We start from the raw sequence: 21057 nt of genomic DNA, 5'->3' as shown, positions 1-21057 counted from the left end.
CACACACACACACACACATACACACAAGAATGACATGAGGGTTTGGCACCTTTGTCTGATACCAGAGACTGGACACAGTTTATACCCCCAGAAGAAGGGTGATTCATGTCTCGCTCTGATCTATGATCTGTTTCCTCTCATTTGATTTCATTGCTGGAATGAAAGGCCACAAGAGAACAAAAGTGGGCCGATGCAAGAAAAGGCACAGAAAAGTGGGCAGTGGGCAGGGGTGGCGGAGGGGAAGTGGGCAGGGGGAGTGGGCAGGGGCAGGGGTAGGAGGAGTAGACAGGGTTAGGGGAAGTGGGCAGGGGGAGGGGTGGTGGGCAGCGGGAGGAGCAGTGAACAGGGAGAGGGGCAGGTGTCTAAATCAAGGTCCCCAGGTGATCACACACTACTGCAGTGTGAGGAGAGTGGATCCTGATGAAGCTATCCTATGAATACCTGTAATGGAGTCAGCTGCAGTTCACAGTTCACTCTACGTGAGGTAACTGTCAGGTGAAGCTCTAATACTCAGTGAGCTTTTAAAATGGCCACTTTTGCTGGAAGATGGTGGCACATACATTTAATTCCAGCACTCAGGAGGTGGAAACGGGCAAATCTCTGAGTTCAAGGCCAACCTGGTCTACAGAATGAGTTCCAGGACAGTCAGGGCCTACACAGAGAAACCCTGACCAATAAATAAATAAATAAATAAATAAATTAGATAAACAAATAAATAAATAAATAAATAAAGCAAGCTGCTTTGGGCCGGGCAGTGGTGGTACATGCCTTTAATCCCAGCACTTGGAAGGCAGAGGTAGGTGGATTTCTAAGTTCGAGGCCAGCCTGATCTACAGAGTGAGTTCCAGGACAGCCAGGGATACACAGAGAAACCCTGTCTCAAAAAATAAAAAAAAAAAAAAAAAAAAAAAAAGCCAAAAAAACAAAAAACAAAAAACTGCTTTGGGTGTCTTGTGGGGTGGGCATTTGGGAAGAGCACGTCTGTCATCAATGTTGGAGTGCCATGAGCACTTCTTGATGCCTCAGAGCATGAAGCAGCCGGAGCTGACTGCTGACTCTCAGACAGAACTAACCGAGAGGCAGGAGCTGAGGGGGCTGATGGAAGCTCAAGTTCCTTGCCCCAAGTCATGGTGACTGAATCGGGATGCTGAAGGTAAAGGAATTTGCATTTTTAAAAAGTTTTATATTTTCCTTCCAGTGAATGTGTGTCTGCTCTCTGTATAGGGTGTGGTAGGGAGAGAGGAAACGGAATCAGATCCCTGGGTGCTGGAACCAAACCCCAGGCCCTCTGGGAAAGCAGAAAGCACGGTTAACCCCTGAGCTCCAGGCCCTGGAACCTGCACCTTAGTAACTACTTACAACCAAATCCAGACACCTCTGTGGGAGAGCCTGAGTCTGCATGTGGAAAAGGCATGGCACACTTCATCTTTTGGTAATACCATGGCCGCCTAGTGAACCAGGGCTTCAAAGGTTTGCAGCCCCCCACCCACCCAAGAAAGCAACAGGTGGTGGAGGAGGTGAGCCCTGGGCACTACCCACTCATAAAGCTTAGCCTCACGGGGAGTGGAAAGGGCTACGGCCACAGTTATAGGCCTGTAAGTGGGTCAGCCTGCTCAGGGGCAATGCTGTTTTCCCATTCCACCTGACCACCTGTAGGAGGCAACCAAGACACTGAGAGCAATGCCGTCACCAAGGAGCTAATGCTCTCTCAGAAAAGCTGCAGATGGCTCCAAACAAAACACACACACACACACACACACATACACACACACACCCTTCTACACACACACACACCTGCACACAGACACACATATCCTTCTACACACGCACACCTGCACACAGACACACATATCCTTCTACACACACACACACCTGCACACAGACACACATATCCTTCTACACACGCACACCTGCACACAGACACACATATCCTTCTACACACACACCTGCACACAGACTCACGCACACCTGAACACATGGATTTTTTTTTTGAGCCATAAAGAACAAAGTTATGTCATCTGCAGGAAAATTAATTCAATCGGAGATAATCATATTAAACAATTAAGCTAGACTCAGAAAGACAAATATTGCATGCCTTCTCATTTGTGATTCTAATTTTATATAAGTATATAAAATTAAGTGTATATATATGATATTAAAATAGAAGCAGGATTACCCAGAGGAACACAGGGGCTAACAGGAGAGGGGAGGGTGGACATAAGGAACAAGCTTTACACAATGTACATCTGTATGAAAATGTCCTTATGGGCCATGGTACTATGTACGTGAAATACACAAGCAAAATTACAATATAATATAATTATACAATATAATAGAGATGTTGGAGGTAGACTCCATGCCACTCTATTACAAAGAACTGGGTGAGAAAGCAGCCTCTATGGGGAACGGACCCTCACCAGACACCAGTCTGTGGATGGCCTGTGTATGCACCCCAACTATATGCAATAGATTTCTGTCATTTACAACATACCCAGTCTAGTCTGTGACATTTTGTTTTAATAAACAGAGACGACAAAGAACCAACTCATCATTGCCCCCACCCTGAACCCTGACAGGCAAGAAGCCTGTGAGTAGATCCCAGAAACACCACTCTCAAAGGGACTGTGCAGATGAGGGGGAGGCAGTCCTAAGGTTCAGAGACATCCTAGTAACTCGCCCAAATATGCACAGCACATGAAAGACAGAGTCTGGGTTCCTCTGAACCAAAAGTTTACAGTCGGACAAAAACCCTGTCCTTCCATCAAACCATGCATGACTGAGGGCCAATCCCCAACTGCCTTACCCAAAGCCGAGGTGACTGAAATAGCCTTTGCCAGATGCACCACCTCGGAGACCTGGCTCTGCAGCCCCCAGTGCTGCAGGCAGCCGACTGAACTTTTAATGAATATTTATACAGTTAACAGCATAACCTTTCAACAAGGACAATGATTAAACAATCTGTCTGCTTCCTTTCTTTATAATTAATAAGGCATTTGCTGTGTCCCTAAATAGACAGTTCTAATTACAGGCTCTCAAGGATCCAGCAGTGCTGGCTACCAGTCCCTTCACCCCTAAAGAGGCTCTTGGAAGGCCAGGACAAAAGAGGCCAAGGAGACAAGTTGACAAGCATCTCTTGGAGTGGTATTCTATGGTCCAGAGAGGGGCAGGTACCTCAAATTCCTGTCTCTCTTGTGATAGATCTCTTCCCCAAAGCTGGGTCTAGGCATGGTTTTCCAGGCTCCAGGTAAGGCCTCTCTACTGCCCACTGCTGAGCTGGGGTACCTCCCAGACAGACAGAAAGCTGGAGTGTGAAAGTTGCTTGCTGAGTCTCATGGAGGGAGCAGAGCTGGACTCCCATCCCAGATCTATACTGCTTAGCCACCGCACATGAGGACACTTGGCTGCTTTCCCTGGTGTGGCTAGAAAGGACAAAGAGGTGCCCACCTAGTCTTTACTCAGGTAGGCTGTGCAATATGACCATTTGACATCTACTTCCAGGATCCTTGAAGCCAAGACCCATAGGCAAGTTGGTACAGGCGAGGGAGCCTGGGCTTTAGGGTCGACCAAATCTCATCTACTAAGGTCCTTAGACCAGACGCTTGACTTCTGGCCTCCTCTGCTGGAGAGTGGGTTGAATGATTACCACGGGTTGGTGAGTGGTTTGCAGGAGGCAATATGGAAATCCCTACACTCAAAAGCCTGAGACACACTTGCAGCTCAGGGAACAGTTACTCTTGTCCCGTCCCTTGTCCCTTGTAATGAAAATGTAAATGACTGTGGCTCCCCAGCCTGGGAGTATGCGCAGGAGCTCACGTGTCCCCACCCCAGCACAGCCTTTCCCTCAGGAATAGATGCTCCCAAGGGACACCCTTGGCTTGCTACCCAAGTGTTTCAGCTTCTAAGAGGCGGAAGCAAAAGTCCCTACTGCCAGACAACACTGTGAGGGGAGTTGAAGTGCCACCCTGAAGTGACTGAAGGCATTTATTAATTTCCTGAGAACCCTGTTCCAGAAATCCTTTGCCAACTCCTAAGTTAATAAATTAAGAAAAAAGAACAATGTTTGTTGCCAGTACCTGATGGCTACTCGCCGGTCTTAAAGACTCGAGTCTTACGGATAGACAACGCCCAAATGGGGACAGCCTGCTCTAAGGAGACTGGAGACTTGGGCCGTAGGGAAGCACTACTGTGGCTTGGCTGGGAACCCTAAGGAAGTGCACCTTTGCACCCTTGCACCCTGAAGGAGCAGAACTACACCAGGCTCCTCTACACAGCATCAGGCAAAATGGGTGACGCCACATCTCCAGGCCTGTGCTTCCTGATCTAATTTGAAGGCAAGCAGGGGTAAGGAGCAAAGGCCCCAGGTAGCTGCTAAGAAAGAAAAAAAAAATCCACACGTAGCAAGTAGCACCCAGATCTGTAACTCATTCTCTCTCTCAGTCTCTCTGCTCCCTGCCTGTGCCCCTCCCGGCAGATGCCTGAAGGTGGGTCAGAGGCTCCCCAATCAAGCGAGCTATAATTAGAGCCCAAACGATACTTTCATTAGGCAAATGTTCTGGGCTTTCCCATTATGACTCTGACTGTGTTTGATGAGAACCTGCTCCCAGGTCCCTCTGCTTCTTACAACCCCCCTTACAATATTTTAATAGTATGGATCTAGTGTCCTGATAGTCTAATGGACTGTTATGTTGGGGGCAGAGAGTTTGAGGCCCAAGCATGAAAACAGACAAATGCTGGCTCTTACTCCAATATTTATTCTTTCTCACTGAGCATGGGGAAACTGAGGCCCAGGAAAGCTACACAGCTTATATGAGGGTACAAGGCAAACAACCCGGTCCAACTGCACCAGATCCCAAGCCCACTGTGCCCTTCTATCTATAATCTTTCTGTTAGGGGTGAGGAGTAAGGCTCTATCCTGGGAGCTGGCACAGTCCCAGAAACCTGGTAGGCTGTGGTAGTTGCTATGGCAACACCAATTAAATGGACAGCGGGTTGGCTGCTGGGTTTTCATTCAGTTGGGAAGCGGAGAGCAAGCTTGCTAAAGTCCAGCTGCCACAAATTCTGCCTGGCCTTCAAGGCCCTCTCAGGGCGATTCTTCCAGGCAGCCCTCCCTACTCTAAGACCCCAGGACCATTGTGACGGTTCTTAAGATAGGGATCCCAGACTCTGTGCCCCACTGGACAAGGGCAAAAACAGGGTCTTGGACTACTAAGAATTTAGGAATCTTAAAATGGGGAAATCTTTGGGATTCTAGATTTGGACCTATATATGATGAGGGGTGGCAGTGGATACAGGAGCTCATGGGAATTGCCTGGGGTAACCCACAGGAAACTGGGCCTCTTCGCTCCTAGGTGCTGCTCCCATGAATCTCAGAGAGCTTGGGAAGACTGCCTTTTGTCACGGAAGAGACACTTGCCACAAACAGGCTGCATGTCTGTGAGGCACAAGTCTATCAAGGTCTAAAGGCCTCTAGCTGCTTGTCTGTCAACTCTCAGGGCCCTGGGAGTCAGGAGTGGGGTGTGTGGGTCCATCGCAGGTCAGAAGGCAGTGAGCACTGGCATTCTGAGGTAGAAAGGCAAGGAGACAGGCAGGCTAGGAGAGAGGGGCAGTAAGAGGGGGCAGGGAGCATAAGCCAGTAGGGATGCAGAGCTCAGAAGAGCAGGACAGGTGAGAGGGCTGGACAGGGCGGGGAGGAGGCAATACCCCTAAACAGAGATGTAGAAAGAAGGGAGCATAGCCCTCAGGCAGCAAGACTGCCCTCCCCCAGTGACCTCCATAAAGCCTCTACCCACATCCAGGATCACAAGGCAGAACTGGCTGACTATTAGGGTAGGAAGCTCCAACCCAACCCCAGAAACTCTTCAGGAGGCACAGGACTCTGTCCCTTCTCAGCTGAGCAGCCCTGGCCAAGAGGCCAAACCTGGTCCAGTGTGTTTTTCTCTGGGGGAGATGCAGCACCCTTGTGTGCTCCAGGCTGGCAGGACAATGGTAGTACAGGCAAGTGCCATCAAGGCTCCCTTCTTTTGGAAGGGCAGGAGAGAGCGCAGGGCTTCCTTCTGCCTCCAGGTCTCCCAGGACAGCATGGAGTGGCATTTGGTGTGGTAAGGAAAGGATGGGCCTGCAGTAAAACTGGGGAGGGCTTGGCAGCCGCCTAGGAAATGAGGGGCCCCTTTGTCTGGGGCAGGGGTCTCTCTTGCTCTCTCTCTCTCTCTCTCTCTCTCTCTCTCTCTCTCTCTCTCTCTCTCTCTCTCGGAAACTGGTAGCTCTGTTGCTAGGAGACAGGAAAACCCAGTTATCATCAGTGGCAGCCCTAAATGGGACTCTGGCCTCCATTGTCCCTGCCTCTACCTCTGGGGCAAATGTTAGCCTCAGAGAGCGGTTTCTGTATCTCCCCTCAGTCCCACCACCCTCCACGTGCTCCCCACAGTCCCACACCATCCTCCACGTGCTCCCCACAGCCTTTTGTCTCAGGCTTGCGTTGCTATAGCTCTGCCTCTGGACCACTGGGCCCTCCCCCTCCCCCTCCGCATCTCCTTTTTAATTTAACAAATGTCACGGAATGACCTGCCAGGTCTAAGTTTGCTTTGAGGATTAGAGCCTAGAAAAGAAATCACGGAGAGACAAAGCCCTGCGTGTGGAAGGCAGTCCCGGAGCACCAGCCACGCCACCTCTTCCCGGTTCCTTATGTCATCATGTAGCTAGCCACGAAGAACAGGCCCCAGAAAAGGGGGGGGGGCTTTGAAGTCTTGGCTGGGTGACCATTGGACAAATCACACTAACTCTCTGAGTTTCTGTATGGCCCTTTTGAAAAGTCAGAAAGTGGCGGTGCCTGCCTCTAGAGGCTGCTACGAAGATAAAAGAAATACAAAGAGCTTAGCGAGTGAGGTGTGGCCCACAGTAAATGATTAGCGCACACCAGCTGCTGTTAGTGCTGCTGGAATTACAATTCAGATCTTCAAGCGTGAGAGCAGGGGGCCTGAGGTGAGGCAGGGCTACCTCTGCGCACCCACTCTAATTCCTGGTGCTGCAGGAACTGAGTGAACCTACAGGGAAGCTGAGAAGAAGGCCAGGGAAACAGGCAGAGCAGCTCCACAGACAGTCGCCTGCTCACCAGGAGCCGCCCACTCCCCCGAGGGCCTGGCATTGGAGCATCCTCTGACCATGGCCTGTGAGCCTAACAACCTGCTAACCTGAAAGTGCTGAGAAGGAAACTGAGGTGGGGCAAGACTCACAGCACGTGGCCTTCGATTCATCAGAGCCATCGGGACACTCCTCCTCGCCGTCGCACTTCCACCGCTCTGGGATGCAGTGGCCATTGTCACAGGTGAAGTCGCTGTCTGCGCAGGTCCTCTTGGCTGTGGGACAAAGATAAGGAAGAACGTAAGGGTGAGCACTGAATGCTTTTCTAAGACAGAGGCAGGAGGCAGGTGGGTAACTGGCGTGTGCTCAGCCTCAGAAGTGTACCACCAAAGCTCCCCGAGGGTCTCAGGCACAGCCAGGCTGTCACCATGGCTCCACACCACAGCATCTCTCTCCTGGACTCCTCCTGCAGGCAGGCCTCAGCCTCTTCACCTGCTTAAATCCCAGCGCACAAACAGGACCCCTGGGAAAGCCCCAGGGAGCTCATGACCATGAACCCTAAAAGAAGATGATGGTTTTGTAGCAGGATGAATAAAGGATTTTGTCCTTGAAGTTGTGGCCATGATGGAGCAGGGGTCCCTGTCATGGAACTCTGCAGGAAGGAAGACTCATGTCCTGCATCAGGGTTTCAGACCCCCGCTGGGCCTCCTGCCATCTGCGTGAATTTGAGGACATCACTAACCTCTGAATTCCCTCTTACTATAAAGAGCAGAAGGGCTGAAGGATAGCAGGAAGCTAATGTGTGAGGATGTGCAATCGGGCCCGGCGCATGGCAGGTGCTCCCCGTCAGTACAGCTATTGCTGTTTGTCTGGGTAGTAATTAGAAGGGAAAGAAATGGGCTGTTGTGTGACCATGCAAGCTGAGATTGCATGACTCATAGCGGAGCAGGGGTAAGAACATGAATACTACGTCCAGCCCCAAACTATTTGCTGCCCCGTGTGCCTAGTTCTGAAAGGAACTGGATGTAAGGGTCAGGGTGGAGAAGATGGCCACGCCCCCTTATTATTTCTCTGTGTTGTCCCGGTGCCTGGCACTGGTTATAAATATGATCAGGCAAGGGCAGAACAAGGCAGCTGTCCCAACAGGGAACCTGCAGGTGAGCATGGCGGCCTGCCCACCCTGGGAAGTGTGGAGTAGAGGTTCAGAACTTGGCTTTTGGCTTTTTGTGCCCTTCATGTACTCCAGGGACTCCTCAACATCACCTGCATTCAGCTCCCATGAGCCCTACCCTAGGACTGAGAGCCCAGGAACAGGGGCAGGAAGGCAGGGTCCCTGCACAGGGACCTAGCAGGCCTGGATGTGCATTTTGGCTGTTCTGCTTTGCCATGTACTCTCAAGGAAGACACTTTCCCTCCCAGGTCTTTGGTCTTCCTAGGGAAAGGGAAGGGGATTTGATAAGACACAATCGTTTGGGCATGGTAGACAGTCACAGGCCAAGAGGCCCCAGAACTGGCAGAGAGAGGCCAAGAGGGTCCTCAGGGGCCCAGGCCCTGGGTGTCCTCTCCCTGAGCGACAGTGGAACTAGATGTGATATTGGGGCCATCTGGATACGACCCCTCTCTAGCAGCTAGAAAGTCTTCCTCCTCTTCCTCCCCTTTCCAGCTTCCCAAATGGCCCCACCATGACTACTGTTGGTCCCTACGTACTATTAATAGTCCCCCTCTGCCAAGGCTGTCATCTGAAAATCCTTACACTGCTTTTCCATTACAAGCTTGGATGTTCTTTCCCATCACCTCCAGTCTCTGTCGGGGGCCTCCCCTGAGCTGCCACAATCCTCTCAACAGTCTTCTACAGCTTGGCAAACTTGGCACAGATGGTAGACATTTGGGGCTTTCGGCTGCAATGGGCTCTGCCCTGCTCCTCAGGTTTTGCCATGTGAACAGAGCCCTGACAGAATAGTAGGTGGGTGCACAGGGCTGTGTTGCAGTAGAAGCCTGTTTCCAAAGGCCAGCAATAGGCTAGTTTGGGCCTGTGCCCTTAAATCTGATGCCTGCTGCTTTACATCACTGTGGATCCTGTGGTCTGGTGTGGCTGGCTTTTCTCCTGTCTTTCCACAAGGAACCATGTCAGATTCCACACAGGACCCAACTCGGGGCAGACCACAGGAGAACACCAATCCCTGCCTGGCATCTCTGCTCGTACACATCCAGGGTAGGGCTCCTCCCCCTGGGTAAACACAGTCCATGGCCTGAGGGTTTGCTGGCTTTTGTTTGTACTTTTTTCCCTTCTTGTGGTCCTCCAGCTGCCGAGCAGGGTTTTGGGAACACTGACTGTCGTCTTGACTCCGGTCCATGCCTGCTTTGCTTTTCCATAGTATCCTTTGGCCATCTCTATTCTAAGCTTTCTTCACATCTTCCTAAGACAGATGCCTCCGTTTCTTATTTTTTCCAGCTCCCCTGATGCTGCTGGGTATTTTACTCAGGAAATCCCAGGACAGACAACCTAACATTTCATCAGATAACATAGGCAGAGTCCCAGGCAGTGCTCTTCAGTTATATGTCTAAGGTCACATGCAAGTGGGAGCAGATCTGAACCTGTCAGGTCAGCAGGTTTCTGCCAGCACAGTCCTCCAACAGTGGCTGACACACATGGCGGTGGAAAAGCCCCTCAAGTACCTACAGGATCCTATGAGAGCCTCAGTATCCAATAGGCCCGTGCTCCTGGGAACGCAGAGTAGGACAGCTACACCCAGGAGCTCCAGCAAGGGGACAAGCTTGCCAAGGAGCAAGATGAATTGCTTAAGGTGATGCAGGAACACTGTCATTGGGCACAAGACAGCTAGATACCATCCCTGTCACTGGGCACAAGACAAGACAGCCAGATACCATCCCAGGACCCTTAATTCTGAGCATTCTGGGAGTGCAGGGGAGAGCTTGCTCACTCCCTGTATGCCAAGTCATAGCAGACACTGGGCACGGAAGCCATAGCAGCCAAATGCCAGCAGTGTCAGCTCAGGCTTAGCTGACCCACAGCAGACTGCGGGACAGACTGTTTCAGTATCTGGGCCGGTTTGGCCATATTCACCCAGAACTAGACTTGGGCCTCTCACCCCAAATCCTACAACCCCCTCACAGCTATCCTGGCAACTGCTGTCAATCTTGTTTACAGAGGAAACTGAGGCTCAAAGACGTGAGTGGGTGGGCGGCAGAAGGACTTCAGCGTCTGTGAGACAGCTGCAAGAAGTAAATCCCTTCCCACAAACCTGCAGCCATGAGGGTGCTGACTGGCAGGGGAGGAGCAAGGACTCCTGTGACAGAGGCCCCTCAACTCTCAGGGACCTCATAGCAAACCAACCACCAAGCACAGAGGCTCCTGCACAAAGGTATACCCTTGCCATGTGCCCGGAAGTGTGCTGCAGAGACCTGGCCTATGATGACAGTCCATGCTTGAGGAACACACCACCCTGTGGAAACAGAGGTGATATGACCACTTTCAGGCCAGAGACTGCACTAAACCACCTTTTTAGTCCCCCATTGGACTAGGTGACTGAAGGCAAGTCCCTTCTGTTTCCGAGCCAGTAGGGATGTGGGTTTCCTGTGTAGCACTGCCACAGGACAAAAGGCAAAAGAGTTCAGTGAACAAGCTAAGCGTCGGTCGGGTCCCTCCAGTGTAACCAGGCTAGCTCAGCCCTGCCACAGGAAGAGGCCAAGCCGTCGGTCAAGCTGTCACTGAAGGCCAGGCCAGACCCTACTCTCCTGGCCTTGGCTTTGGTTCCCAGGGCAATTCCCCAGCTGGGCTCCAGGCTGTGGTTCTCTGTTTCCAGGGATTTATGTCCCTCTGTGCCAGTCTGCCCCTTGGACAATGCCCACCTCTGTGAGTCCCTGTACTCCACGCCGCAGGAGTGATACATAGTCATCCAGGGTCTGCGACATCATAATCTGGTGCCATGGCAACAGATGGACTGCCACAAAGGCCCTGGGATTCCACAGGGTGGTGAGGAGGGGCCTACCCAAGGGAAGAGCAGAGGACAGTGGGAAATCCAGGACAAAGGGAATGAGAGCTACTGCTATGTATAATAAGAATGCAAGCCAAGGGAAGCGTCATGGTCACAGGGACTCTTGTGCCACCTGTGGCTGTGTGACCTTATTCAAGATGCACTACTTCTCTGAACCTCATAAACCCCACAGGGCTGCTATGAGGAACAAATGGGCTAAGGATGGTGCTAGGGATTTGTGAACTGAGAAACAAAAGGGGACATGACTGAGTATAAAGTCACAGTCCTGGCCCCAACTGAAGGGCGTATGGTGTGCACGGCTCTCCGTCTGCACATCCGGGTGGTGGTGCTCCTCCTCGGGTAATGGAGGTATGGTGCTGACTGGTCCTTCAGCAGCTCCCAGCCCCTGTATGCTCCTGCAAATTACCATGCTCACTCATCACTCCCACCCCGCCACCCCCAGAGGCGTCCTTCCCCAAACAACACACATCCTCAAACCAAGGACCCCACCCACACTCCTGTGCAGAGATGTGGCTTCAAATAAGCCAGCTGCCAGCTGCTCCTGGGAGCCGAGAGAATGTTCCACCAAGATACATTTCCCAGGAAAGTGACAGCTCAAGGCCACAGCGTGTTCCCGTGGGAGGCTACACTTCAGCTCAAGTATCTGGGTCCACTGTGTGGCCAGGCAGCCTGATAACGGTTGCCCCTGGAGGGGGACTGTACCCAGCAGAGGTGCCTAGGTGAGGATGGGAGCTTGGGATGAAGGGTGTTCTGGGAAGGGCTAACAGGCCTGGACTGGAGGAACCCACAGAGTCTGTAAGGGACTGGGGAGGCAGCAAGCATCAAGGAGCCTGAGAGCTCTACAAGGCTAGCAGCCAGCTTGCTCTGCCTAGCATCAAACTGTCCCTAGGAGGCCCAGTGTGACCCTGCTTTCCTTGAGCTCACCCAGGGACCCACTGAGGGTGTAGCTAACCACAGGACGGCTTATTCAGGAGCCAGTGAGACCCATGGCTATGTTTGCGTTGGGATTTGGTAAGGCTACACAACATGGACCAATGGCTTCTAGCAGAGGAAGTCAGGCGCAGAGCCTGGGCGGCCATCTGCTCAGGTCTTTGGGATATACTTTCCCCCTTGGAGAATCGAGATGCTATCAGCGTAACAAAAGCTACCCCACCCCCAGAAAAGCCTGCAGCAGATACCTGACTGGCTGTTTCTTCCAGCACATCCAATCTTGTTTAATGAAGATCCCCACTTTTGGATGCCATGTCTATTAATTTCCCAAGAAAAGGAAGTCCAGTGAGCCGTATCAGGAAGCACTATGTGATACAAGCTCTTGATCCTACGGGAAGCTGAGGTTCTTAGAAGGAGAGCCTGGCCACACAGGCACCTAGCAGAGAATGGTACCCAGCCATCTCACTGTGGGCCTCTCCTACAGACCATGCAGAACAGGTGTCCAAAGAGCACTCAGCAATAAGGACACTCAAATCCTCACATAAGGGACTGTTTGAGGGAGGGCTCAGGACAGGGAGAGGGGACTGAGGCCAGTCACCTGGGCCAGAGAGATGTCAGAGATGCAAACTGAGCTCCAAACAGAAGCAGAGCAAGAGACCAGTAAGAAAGGTGGAGTCCAGCTCAGCACTGCAACTGACTGAGTGACCTGGGGTGGGTCCCTGCCCAGAGGGATCCACTCAGCTGCTTCCACTTCCTCTCTCAGGCCCAGGCCAGCACCAGGAGGCCTGGCTCAGCCCGCAGCCAGCCCTAAGGCAGCTGGGCACTTGTACCCTGTTCGCGAGATGAAAGGGCTGCTCCCCACGCTGTTACCCTTCTGCAGAGCTCGCCAGGCCCTGGGGTTGCCAAGACAACTGCTGCCAGCAGAATCAAGATCCGGGGTGGGGGCAGGGGGCGTGCCAGCCCGCCCCTGGCCTACTAACCTGGCAGGCAGATTTAAATGACAGCCCAGGAAGCTACTATTAAACTGTCACCCCAGTCAACAGGACGACAGACTGAGAGTGTTCTCCGACCGCAGCAACAATACAGCAGGAGTGAGAAGGGGGAGGAGACGGTGGCCTGGAGCAGCCTGCACCCCCTTCCAGGAGGCCCTGGACTGCAGGCTTGTCCACCCACTGCCAGAGACACCCCCCACTCCCCAGGCTGTGGCGGGTCCTGGCATGGAGCTGCAGCTTGGTACAAGGCCTGACAAAGGTTATTTTTCACACTTAAGAGGAACCTTTTCCCAAGTGAAACTACACACAGAAAACAGATAAAAATGGATCTGTGCTGTGGAAATGGGGCAAGGAGTGGGGGATCCCATCAGCTGTTTCCCCTCAACAGCCCTGCAGAAACCTTCATGAAACTCTGGGAACTGGAAACCCCTGTGGTCCAGCAGCTCTGGGTTCAAATCCTTACCCTTCTCCAGGCATGTGATGTTCCCATAAGCCCTGAGTTTAAAGATCCAGTGGGTCTGACATTTAAAACGGCCTCCCTGTCTCAGGCACCAAGTCTCTAAGGATTCCTAGTTTTAGTGTCTCACACCCTGAGCCCCTACACAGTCTAGGTCTCTCTAACAGACACGGCCAGTCAGAAATGTCAGAAATAGACAGCACAGCCGCATCCCTGCAAGGGATGTTTCCGTGGGTCCAGGCAGCCACTCTCTGACAATCCGTAACTCCAGGCTCTTGGTGGTGTTGGGCAGCAGACGGCTGCTAAGCCCTGAAATACTTCAAGAGTAGCTCGCAGGGCTCAGGGCCTTGGCTCAGCGCTGCCCGCCCGGCTCCACGACTTAGACCACCTCTATCCATCAGCAGGTGACATTCAAAGAGTCCTTTCTCCTCCCACCTGCAGAGAATGAGGAAGACTCCACAGCTGCCGAGGAGGCAAGAGACCCGTACCGAGATCCTCTCGTGGCCGGATCCCTTAAGCAAAGTCCTCTTTGCTATTAAGTTAGTAAATGTTCCCCTTGAGTCTTCCCAGTTGTTTCCTGCTCTGTTCACTACATATCCTATCGAGGGCACATCAAGAGTCAAACAAAATGTCCCCAAACATTTTGTCCCCAGGAGGCCAGCCAGAGGCCATGTGGGAGACATCTGCAGGAACACTTATGGGGATGGTGGAGCAGGGCCTGGGGCATCAGGATCACGTACGTGGTGACCTATCACTGTGGCAGATGTCATCAGTGTGACTCCATGAGCATCCAGTGCTACTACCATCTCCCAGTGAAGAGCTGGGTTTTCCTGCCATCCTCATCATAAGCCCATACCCCTCCCTTTCCCTGACCTAGGTCCTTCCCCAGTGTCCTCAACCTAGGCTCTCCCTCAGAGACCATCTCTAGCCCCACATTCCCAACTTCCAAAGTGGCCTCTTCCACACTCTCCGTCTTAGTTTCCTCATCTGAACCAACCTCTAAGACTCCCTGCAACTGATGTTCTAGACAGTGGCTCTGAGACACATAGGCTGTGGTCTCTGGTGTGCTCCAAGGCCCTTCAAAAGGGTCACTCAGGGCTTCCCACAACAAGCACCTCCTTCCAGATCCAGCACAGCCCACTTGGTGTTGGATACTCTCTGACCCCGGTCTGGCTGTCACCAAGGGAAGTCCAGGCTCTCACTGGGGTATGTGGGACTCCCAGTCGCCACAGGAAAGATGAGCAGCTCTGAGTGAGACGACAAAGGCATCTTCCTGTCCCAGTGATTTGTAGAAGCAGGCAGTATTGAGCCAGTGACAGCTGGGGGTGGGGGAGGGTACAGAGGGAGACATGGATGGGATGGGATGGGATCCGTAAGGGTCTTAGGCTGGTGCCTGCCAAGTAGCCAAACCCAATGTTGCTTGCAGACACAAGTGCACACCCCATGAACACCGTCTTTTAAGGATCAGATCAGCTCCGTCCTGGAATGTGGACTGCCCACCTGGCACTAGAATTGTAGGTCCCAGGAAACAAACTCAGGGCATCCCCAAAGTTGAAGCTTCCTGGGGGCAGGAGGTACGGTTGGGAAATCCTTTTAGATCAGGGATTCTAGCCCAGGGTCCTGCGTGGCTCCAGCTTCACAACTGCCACTGGGGCAGAGGATACCTGACTTGTCTCAGTGTCTTCTGACCAGAAACCTTTCTACCTAAGCCCAGACAGGCCACCCGAAAGCTCTAAGGGGTCTGTAGTCTGTGGTTCTCTGTCTGTCTGTCTGTCTGTCTGTCTGTCTGTCTGTCTGTGTCTCTGTCTGTCTGTCTCTGTCGCTCTCTGTCCCTCTGTCTCTGTCGCTCTCTGTCCCTCTGTCTCCCTCTCTCTGTCTCTGTCTCTGTCTCTCTCTCTGTCTCTCTCTCTCTCTCTCTCTNNTANACACACACACACACACACACACACACACACACACACACACACACACCAAGCCTGCCAGGTCCCTTACATTCGGGAACCTGCTCTTCCTGCCACAGGCCTTCTGACGGGAGGAGAGGCAGCTCTGCCACAGTTTAAAAGGTTCTAGATTGCATTCTAGCCCCACTGCCAATATACTGAGGGTCCCTGCACAAGTTTCTTTAGGCTTAAGTCCCCATCAACTGCCAATGGAAAGGCCAGAGTTCCCAGAATAGAACTCGGCATCCAGTGGCAAGGAAGCCAGGCCATAGAAGCCCAAGGACTCCCGGGTGCAAAGGAGTGAGGGATGGAGGGCTTGGGTACCACTGTGCTGGTGGCTGGCAGTGCCTTCACCTGACAAAGCAAAAACCCAGACAATCCCTGCTGGAGTGCCACCCCTCAGGGGATGCTTTTCCCACCCCCAGCCCCAGCCCCAGCAGTGTGCATAGGCCAGCTCCAAGGGGAACAGTGGAAGCCCGGTCATGCAGTTCCACACAGCTCACCATCTATCAGCACCACACAGAGATATGCCTCGAGGTGCACAGCTTCCACTCTGGAAAGACTAAGGAGCCTCTACCAGACAGGACCAGGCTGAGTAAGCCATCCTAGAGGCTCAGCACACAGTGATACACACATGGCTCACCCACCTTCCCCAGCTGGAACCAGAGGAAAGCACATCCTCAGCAGTCCAGTGCAGTGGAAAAGCTCTGCGGGCTGGAGAGGTCCACAGAGTCAGGCCCGGGCTGAGGCAAACCTGGGCACTACTCCAGGTGGCCTCTGGCTTCTGGGGGGGGTACACTGGATAGGTCCCTTACCCCCTGTAGTTCAGTCTCCTCCTCCTGTAGTCATCAAAAGAGAAAAGGCACAGTTTGCCCATGAGCCCAATTTAAGGGCTTGCTCCAGGTGCCTACAGGTGAAAGTGAAGGGGACAGATGGGGAGTTCTCCAGCTGTGGGCCAGCATGTCCAACTTCCAGAAGGAAGGGCAAGTGTCTGTTAGGGTGGCAAGGTCAGCTGAGTCCAGGGTTCAGGTAGATGCCCAAGGGATGGAGCGATGGGCCCTGAAGGCAGGGACAACTGAGGAGCCTGGCTCAGAGGTGGGGGACCAAAGGGGACACAGAGATGAGGGGGAAAGTCAGCTGAGCTCAAAGGAACACATCAAGGCAGGCGTTCCTACCCAGTCTGTGCCAAGCTGAGGTAACAAGGACCTCCCCAGAGCAAAGTCCGTAATCCAGAATGGGACAAGACAAGGGGGTAGGCTGGGCATGGGGGCATGCATCTTTCATCACAGCCCTTAGGAGTCAGAGGTGGGTGGATTTCAAGGCCAGCCAGGGATACATAGTAAAACTGCCCCATCCCCTCACCCCAAAAGATGCAAAGGTAGAAGAGGACACTCACTTGCCCTCTCTGACCAGCTTTAGGGCATGGACACCGAGCCAGGGGAGGGAGGGCTGTCTAAAGAGGAAGCCTTTAGTTGGACCTCAGAGAAAGGGGTGGTGATAGAGCATGAGTGCTCTCTCGTGCTCTCTCCTGTTCTCTCTCTCTCTCTCTCTCTCTCTCTCTCTCTTTCTTGCTCTCTCTCTCACCCAAACCTCTTGTGTTTAGTGAGACTCCAGCCACAGCTGTGCAATAATGGATGAATTCATCTCTCAGGCCCTTGGTTTCCTGGCCTAGAACACAGGGCTAACATTTTGGGGTGAAGCGACTTTGAGGCACCATCAATGCCTTCCTTCTGGGACTCCAGGGAGGGCTGGGCGGCCTTCCTTCTGGAATGGCTGAGGGCTCAGATGGACAGGAGACATGTGTGGCTCAGGTCCCATGAAGTGCTAGACAGAGACCAGGCCACGCAGGGCACGACAGGCAGGCAGGACAAACCTGGAACTTGGGCCTTGGAGGCGACCTGGCCCAGTTCCTCAACTTTATGAATGGAGAAACGATGCCAGAGAAGCTGGGGCCAACCTGAGGTGACATTTCTAAGGTAAGCTTAGCAAAGCAATTCCTCCCTCACAGGACCCAACACGACAGAAGTAAGTGCAGCTGAAGAGATCAGGGGAGAGCGCTAGGAGGCGGCTCGGCTGACAAAGCGCCTGCTGTGTAAGCAGGAGGGCCCGATTCTGCTCCCCTAGAACACATATTAAAAAAACAAGCCACGTATAACCCTAGGAGGGTAAGGGAAGACAATAGAACCCAAGAGCTTACTGGCCAGCCAGCCTAGCCAAATGTATTTAACATTCAGTGAGAGACCCTGTGTAAGCACAGTATGCATGTATGTATGTATGTATCTATCTATCTATGATCCATCCATTTATCCATCCATCCATCCATCCATCCATCCATCCATCCATCCATCCTTCCATCTTTCTCTCTATCTCAGAATCAAAAAGGAGCCACAGAATCACAGATTCAACTCTCCATGTTCCAAAACAAACATTTTAGAGTCTCAAAACCCCAAGCTACACTGCTCAGGCCCTCTGGGTCAGAATGTGGGGCACTTGGCCATCAAAGACTCTCACAAGCAAGCTGCAGAAGCCCAGAAACTCTCGTCATGGGATCTAACCCAGGTGCCAGGAGCAGTAGGCATGGCCACCCCTCCCCCACCGCAGGCCCAGGAATCCCGTTCCCACCGCTGACATATGGCCAGTCTGCGCAGGCAAGAGGCTGAAAGCTGTCCCTTCTGAACAGGGAGGGAAGTAAGTTCTCAACGGGAGACCCCCGCTTTGTACAAATGGATTCTTCACCCTCCTTGTTCTTTGGCTCTGGTCAGAAAGATTCCCAGGGCAGTGGCAAGAAGCCAAGCGCTGCCACGAAATGACTTTAACCAGCAGACAGGCTGGTAATAGGTTTCGGTGGGAAAAAGGCAGGAGCGGGCGATTCATTCCAACTTGCTATGTGATAAAGAAAATTAAGGCATAATACTGCGGAGGCAGTGCCTCTGTTAACCTGTGCGGAATACCAATTACTTCAAGCTTCTCAAAATTGCTAGAAATAAAAAGAAAACCCCAGAAGAGTGTGATTGTGGCCCAAGGCTCATCTGGATTAGGGCTGTTTGTTTGCCCTGGCACCCTAATGATGAGAGGGAGGGAAAATTCCCCATTACCTTGGAGACAGCGATGCCAAAGCGGGGGTGGGGGAGGAGAGGCAAGCCCACGTGCAGCCACTGGTCTGCTTGGCAAGTGCTTAGGGTAGAGGGGATCCTCAGGTTCACTTAGGGAGGGCTGGGTGCAGAGGCTGCTAGGCCTCCCCTTGTCCTTCCCTCTATGGCACCTTCAGTGCTAGGTGTAGCATCTGGGAGGGTCTGCAGAGAGAACATCTGGTGTAGTGCATGGATGCATCACCTGTCAATTAAAAAACCTATGGCCTATAGGAAAGGGTAGAAGAGAAGGTGGGGCATCCGGGAGGCAGAAAGAATTCTGGGATAGAGCCAGGCACAGGAAGATTCACATGGGAAGATGTGACGAGGGGCACACTTGGTGCCTGAGCCCAGGTAACCAGCCATGTGGCAGAATGGATTATTACAGTTATGATCTAGTCAGGGAAGAGCCTAGCTATATGGCCAATTTATACTTTGATTCTGGATCTTATTTCTGAGAGCCCGGGGCTGGGAGGAAGAACCAGTCCTAACTTACACAAGGACCAGTTTCACTCATCCTGCTCCTAGGAGAGTCGCAGGTCTCTACTGCTGGAAGCCAGAGAATCAGGAGCGGAAGAGGGGGGTGCTTACCGTATGCCAGGCACCTGCCAGGTACTGGTGAACTCTGAAGTTAGGGAAGACTTCTGGGGGAAGGGGAGGGGGGAGGGGAAGCGGCGGGGCAGCCTCCCTGCTCACAGGCCTCTGGCCCACATCTCACAACTCTACCTTTCTTTGTCGTTCCTTATACAAACTAAAGATGCCAACTGCCTTGGGCCAGCCTGCTCCCCAGTAAACCACCCCTCTATGGCTTGCACGGAGGTGAAGCCACCTATCATGCAATCATTGCTTGCATTACAGAACAAGTTCACTCCCCTTAGTCTTCCCTCCAAGTAGCCAGTTCCTCTGGGCATGGACATTTGGGAGAGTCTCGTCTACTGCCTGCTGTGGTCCTCCTTCTGCCAAGAGCAGGTTTGAGGTCCCAGAGCTTAAATCCTGCCTCTGCCCCTATGTGACCTCATGCAGTTACTTGCCTGGTATACATAATGTACTCTTAGATGAGGAATGTGAGACTTGGCCCTGACCATGGAGTGATGGCCACCTCACTGCTCCTTAAGGTATACAGAGCCTATTACATACAGATCCTCGCTTGATGTGGTGCTGAGAAATGAACCTAAGGCCTCACGCATGCTCTAAAACTGAACGACACTATCTATCATCTATCCATTTATTTTGGAGACAGGGTAGTAGATCACTCTGTCACTCAGGCTGGCCTTAAGCTCACTGTGTCGCCAAGGACGGTCATGAACGTCTGACCCTCCTACTTTTGCTATCATGCCTGATATCATGCAGTGCTAGGGATTGAACCCTGGGCCTCGTGCATGCTAGGTAAGCACTCTTCTAACGAGCAGCCTGTCCAGTCATTACTTAGTTCTTACAGCTCTCCTGAAGTTCAGAGAGGGACAAGATGGGCCTACATCACACAACGAATGAGTAGACCTACTAGGTCCAGTGCTCTCAAGCAGCTCAGGGTACTTCCTCTAAGGCAGGGGCTGCAGTGGGAATTCAGAGCTTGATCCTGGTCAGTCCTGTGAAATAAAGAGGAGTACTCTTTCAAGAGCCTCTCTGAGCCACCGTGAAACTCTAACAGCATAAAAGATGCCTAAGGCATAAATTACTGGACAGGGCAATAGCCTGGGGGAACAGATAAAACCACTACAGGGAGTCCAGAGACTGGGCTCCAGTCCTGTCCTTCCATCCTGGCTCTGTGCTTGGATCGGCTTGGGTTTCCCCATCTGTCAAACACAGCACAAGGATTCCTGCCTCCTTCCCAATGCCAGTGTATACCTGCCAAACCTAGCTCCATCTTGCCTTCTGCCCAGACAGTCTGTGATCACTACCTCTGCCAGGAAGGCTCAAGAGGCCGCTGGGCACACAGCCCAGCCCGTCTCACGTTGCTCTCCAGCCAGGCCTGGGCCTAGACCACACACAGGGAAGTATGTTGAAATGGACATGGAGGTCCTTGGGCATGGCAGTGCACACAAATGCAGATGAGCATGCATGCGCAGAGATACACACTCAACCGTTTATACTTGCATGTGTGCCCCACACACACCAAGCCACACTGTGTACACACTGCAGCACACGGGCTGCATACCCACACACGCACAGGTGGCTTCCTGTGATGCTCACACACTACAGACAAATATGCAGAGATTTGCCTGCCTCTCCTGTGACAGCCAGATGGTGGGATTCTCCCATTGGGCTGCCATTTAATGCTCTAATTAATTAAAAAAAAAATCCTAGGCACCCAAGGCCTGGATTTGTTCCAAATGTCTCAGGCATGGCCCCGCCATAGGCCAAGGGAGGCAGTAGGACTTAGGGGGAGGGGATGCATTGCACCTAACAGGGGCCCCACCCCTTACCTTGCCAAGAAGCAGGCAAGGGCCATCTGCCGCTACAACTCAAGCTGGGGAAAGATTACACTATAACATTCCTGGATCTTCACCTGACCACGGG

The 21057-nt window shown here is 52.5% G+C and overlaps 1 protein-coding gene across 13 annotated transcripts in view; it reads right to left on the bottom strand.

Moving 5' to 3' along the window:
• Positions 1-21057, bottom strand: part of Lrp8 (LDL receptor related protein 8) — a 77861-nt gene that overhangs the window by 36739 nt on the left and 20065 nt on the right. For all 13 annotated transcript variants that reach the window (XM_021159906.1, XM_029476552.1, XM_029476557.1 and 10 more), the window contains exon 3: positions 7230-7352. In XM_021159906.1, the coding sequence (XP_021015565.1) occupies positions 7230-7352 (123 nt within the window). The remainder of the gene's footprint in view (positions 1-7229; positions 7353-21057) is intronic.

The sequence above is a fragment of the Mus caroli genome, chromosome 4 (assembly GCF_900094665.2).
Source record: "Mus caroli chromosome 4, CAROLI_EIJ_v1.1, whole genome shotgun sequence".
NCBI classification, from domain to species: Eukaryota; Metazoa; Chordata; class Mammalia; order Rodentia; family Muridae; genus Mus; species Mus caroli.
The sequence above is the reverse complement of the archived record's forward strand: the minus strand, read 5'-3'. Positions and strand labels throughout refer to the sequence as shown.